The sequence below is a fragment of the Penaeus monodon genome, chromosome 14 (genome assembly GCF_015228065.2).
Source record: "Penaeus monodon isolate SGIC_2016 chromosome 14, NSTDA_Pmon_1, whole genome shotgun sequence".
NCBI classification, from domain to species: domain Eukaryota; kingdom Metazoa; phylum Arthropoda; class Malacostraca; order Decapoda; family Penaeidae; genus Penaeus; species Penaeus monodon.
Genome location: NC_051399.1, coordinates 26855178 through 26859244, shown reverse-complemented (window position 1 = coordinate 26859244; position 4067 = coordinate 26855178). Strand labels below are relative to the sequence as shown.

General features: G+C 43.3%; 1 protein-coding gene across 1 annotated transcript in view; it reads right to left on the bottom strand.

Moving 5' to 3' along the window:
• Positions 1–3755, bottom strand: part of LOC119581020 (protein charybde-like) — a 3804-nt gene extending 49 nt beyond the window's left edge. The window contains exons 1-5 of the mRNA XM_037929287.1: positions 3280–3755; positions 2053–2153; positions 1407–1522; positions 1050–1202; positions 1–856 (exon numbers count right to left, since the gene is read on the bottom strand). The exon at positions 1–856 is cut by the window's left edge and continues 49 nt beyond it. Of these exons, the coding sequence (XP_037785215.1) occupies positions 772–856; positions 1050–1202; positions 1407–1522; positions 2053–2153; positions 3280–3337 (513 nt within the window). The 5' untranslated portion in view covers positions 3338–3755 and the 3' untranslated portion in view covers positions 1–771. The remainder of the gene's footprint in view (positions 857–1049; positions 1203–1406; positions 1523–2052; positions 2154–3279) is intronic.
• Positions 3756–4067: the final 312 nt, after the last annotated feature.

Below are 4067 nucleotides of genomic sequence, written 5' to 3'. Positions count from 1 at the left end.
CCTAGTTTACCTAGTGTCTCATAACTAATGTATCTAATTACGCTAACGTTCAGTATTAACTGTCACAGTACTACATATACCTTTAGACTAGCTATAGTTTTTTGGCAGCTTACGACAAGTACCTTAGAGGCTTGTTTCCTTTGCTATATTTCCCCCTTCCTTTGTCTATTTTTGTAGCTTCACGAACATCAGAATCACAGCCGTATCTTGGTCAGAATATCCCGTTTTTTTTGTCATCGACAACCGTTGTGTATGTACTTTATAAACTGAACTTGCTTGTTTTGATTGAAGTTTTAAAGTAAATGACATAAATAGCAATGAAAAATCCAAAAGATAATGGAAATGAATAACCAATTTCGTGGATTGGAATGTTTCTTAACTTAACAATAACATGGGTATGAGCCTCCAAACTCCTTAATGAGGACTGAGAAGCATAGGCAAGTACCAGCATAATAACGATAAAAAATATATGTATATAAATAAATAAAAAATTAAATAATAACATAAAAAAATAAAAACTTTCCCGTGACGCTTTGTGCTATTTTTTCTCCACCTTCGAAGCCAAAATACCCTCCTGTTTTTGAGCCCCAAAATAACGCAGATTCCAAGAGCCCAAAAGCCCACTATGTGCAACAGATACCCTGCATGGCTTCACGTGTCAGCCGTTGCCATGATGTCCCTGTTCATGAAGACCGCCATGGACCCCCACAAGACGACGGTCGTGCTACATTTGCTACATATTTAACTCCCCGTTGTCTCGCCGCTTCTCGCTCATCGAACGACCTTTGCTCGCTTCTTCTCCAGCAAATAGCCCGGACTGATGTAGATGATACTGTCGTTGCCGTAGCCGAGAATTCTGGAGGGCGAAAAGAGGTATGTGAGACATTCTGAAAGACACAGATTCAGACATACACACACACATAATACCAACAACAAAAACATAAACAAGTAGAAAGAGAATACTCGATCTACAGTATAAAGAAAAAGAAATCTCAAGTGTATACCCTCCTCGAACACAACCCAGAACTAAACCACTAAACCAAACGAACCTCAGAAGGGGGTTTGTGTTCTTGGGAGGTCCTGCAGCTCGGGTAAGTCTCAGGTAAAGGAAACAGGAAGAAGGCAAATGAGGATCGCACTTAATCTTCCCTATCTTGACCAGCTCCTCGCCGTCGCTGTATTCAATGTGGAGCGTGCAGCCTCTGCCAAAAGGGATATCAAAATATTAAATCTTCGGATGATATTTCTCTCAAAATGAGAAAGAGAGAGAGAGATAGATGGGTAGATAGGTGGCTAGACAGATAGATCGTGACAGATACAAGATAAGCAATGTGAAGAAAAAAAGAGAAGACAATAAATCATATCAACAAGCCAAAAAATGTTAAGACCTGAACTCCTCCACTCACCTGACACCATTCAGCTCCCCCTCCGTCATCCTGACCACATCCCGCGCCAGACGGTTGAGAAAGTCCGCTGGCACCAATACTGACACGCCACTCGCCCCGCCCTCGCAGCCCGGCATCTGCAAGAGGGTGCCACGTTGCGTCAGAAAAGGGAGGGCTTGCTTCGGACATGTTAATTTTTATATGTGTAATAGTTATGGAACTGTGGACGCCGTGTGAGAGTGAGTGTATGAGTGGGTATGTGAAATCATGTACCTGGCGCACTTAATTACTGGCTTCCTGGTACATCTAGCAATAACTAGTTTTGGCTAATCAGCATCTTTATACAAGGATAAGAACAAAATTATATAGTCAGGTAAAATGATTCCCTTCAGTTTCAATAAGCATCAATTCAAACCATCATTAAGGATTAGATAACACTGACAATGATACCAAAACAACCACAAACTAATCTCAAAGATCCTGACAGTGAACTACCCCGAACAATTTAAAGAAAGACAAACGGCATTTCCACAAACAACAAAACAGTCTCATCCAGTAGTCAAGACTCAGAGCCTGCATTGAAAGTACTCAAACCACGTGCGATGACTAGCGATTCCGCAGTTAATCGGCAAGTGGGTGACCCCGAAGGCTTGTCAAGGACTCTCACCTGATAGATCCGATGTCTCGCCTTCTTCAGGAGTTTCCAGATGTGCTTCGCCAACAGCATCGCGGCGGCTTCATCTTGCATCTCCCGGAAGTCGTAGAAGTCTGTTGAGAAGACATATAGATGATGTTTACAAAGGAGCTTCGGTTGGTCGTGTGGATGCCTGTGCTTTTTTCGGGTTAGTTTTGTAATGAATGTATGTTAGTGTGCCTAAGCGTTTGTCTGTCTGTTAGTTTTACAGATTTATTAAGTGGTATTTTGTGTGTGTTTTGGTCTGTTCTGTTGCTATTAATAGATACGTAACTCATTTTTCTGTATGACCTTTTATTCATTCATGCATGTGATGATATTTATGCCCGAGTCACATTACTTATTTACATGCATTATTTTCATTTGCATGTACATCACGTGGAAACAATATTCATGGAAAGCATGGGGTATGTAATACTGCATCTGTGTATAATAAAACATTTATAGGTTGGGTAAAAGTATGATGGTTTATAAATATCTCCTGTACGTATGTCTCTGTATATACAGGTCTATCTATCCATGCCAATCTAAAATAAATGATATAACATTTTCTGCTAAATTCAGCTGACCACATCCCACATTCAGCCGGCCATTGACATTAGTTATGAAAATGTAAGTTCAACACACAAGTACTCGCAAATCTCACATAAATCTAGACACCTATGTTGCCGACACGCCGATAGGGAATACGGTTATTTCTGGGCAGGTGGGTGGGGGTAAACGATCACTTGACAGGTGACGGTGTGGTTATTATCGTTAGGTGTGGTGTGAGGGAAAATGTCTATAAACAATAATACTGATATATGGTTATCGTTACACATTATGGCAAGAGGGTCACCAAAAGAACAGATGAGTGAGCAATCAATTTAGTGTTTTGCTATTTACGGTCTGAGTAAGATTTATTAAAACGAAGCACTTTACGAGGGATGGGGAGGGTCAATGCACATCAAAAACACAACTATAGATTGGGTAATGCGAAACAAGTGTAGAGGAGAATTTAAGATGAAAACACAAGAACAGGTGTTGAATCGCATCGGTGGGTTTATCACTGCCAGTGTAGACGGCGGGAGGGAAGCAGCGAGCGAGGGAGAGGGGGAAGGGGTGTGGGGGAGGGAGAGCGGGTGGGCAGTGGCGCCAGAGCAAGCCCGACAGCGTGACGGACTGCAGTTGAACAGACAAGTTTGTTATGACTTATCTCACCATTGTCGAGGGAAGCCAGCGGTGCCTTGTAGGTGCTGGGTCGCAATATCGACAGCATTTTTATTAGCTTCACTGTTGCAGCTTTCTGATGATAGAAATCCCAGCCGAGTGGGTGTCGGGCCTGGCGGTTGCTGCTCTCAGACTCGCTGCTGAGGGAGGCCCTGCGGTGCTGATGACTCCGAGGCGAAGTGATGCAGGGATCTGTCAGGCTTCCGTCTGCGTGGCCGTCTCCGGCTGACGCAACTCTGAGGCTGATGAGATAATACCAATACCAGCCGCCTCTTCGCTTACGGCTTCTCTTCGAACGTGTTGATTGTTGTCAGTCTGACTGTGATGGAGTACTTGTTTCCGACAATTGAGAAACTGTCTCCGTTTTCCATAGATATTACTATGGGAACTGTTTACAAGAGGATTGTGATTGGACTGTAGAGCGTCCTCCCACCTCCAGGGTTCACGAAGATCTAACCGGCGTGAGGATGTATGCTTACACTTCACCTGATGGTTGATGCAAGACTTCGCCACGGTGCCGGGCACTGTTATCGCTTATATTTCTTGAATGGAACTAGAAATCTGGACCCCGATGGTGTACAAAAGTCTAACTGAATATCAGGAATGCGAAGCGTTTGCACAAAAAAGAAATTACTGAAATTCAAGAGAAGCAGAAAAACATTTGAACATTTAATAAACAAGGCGTGGCAACTCGGGCCGCGTGTGCCTCTGACAGCACGTGCGCGCGCCGCCTTAGTATGTGTTGGATGTTTATCTACCTTGGCACAACACCATCAACC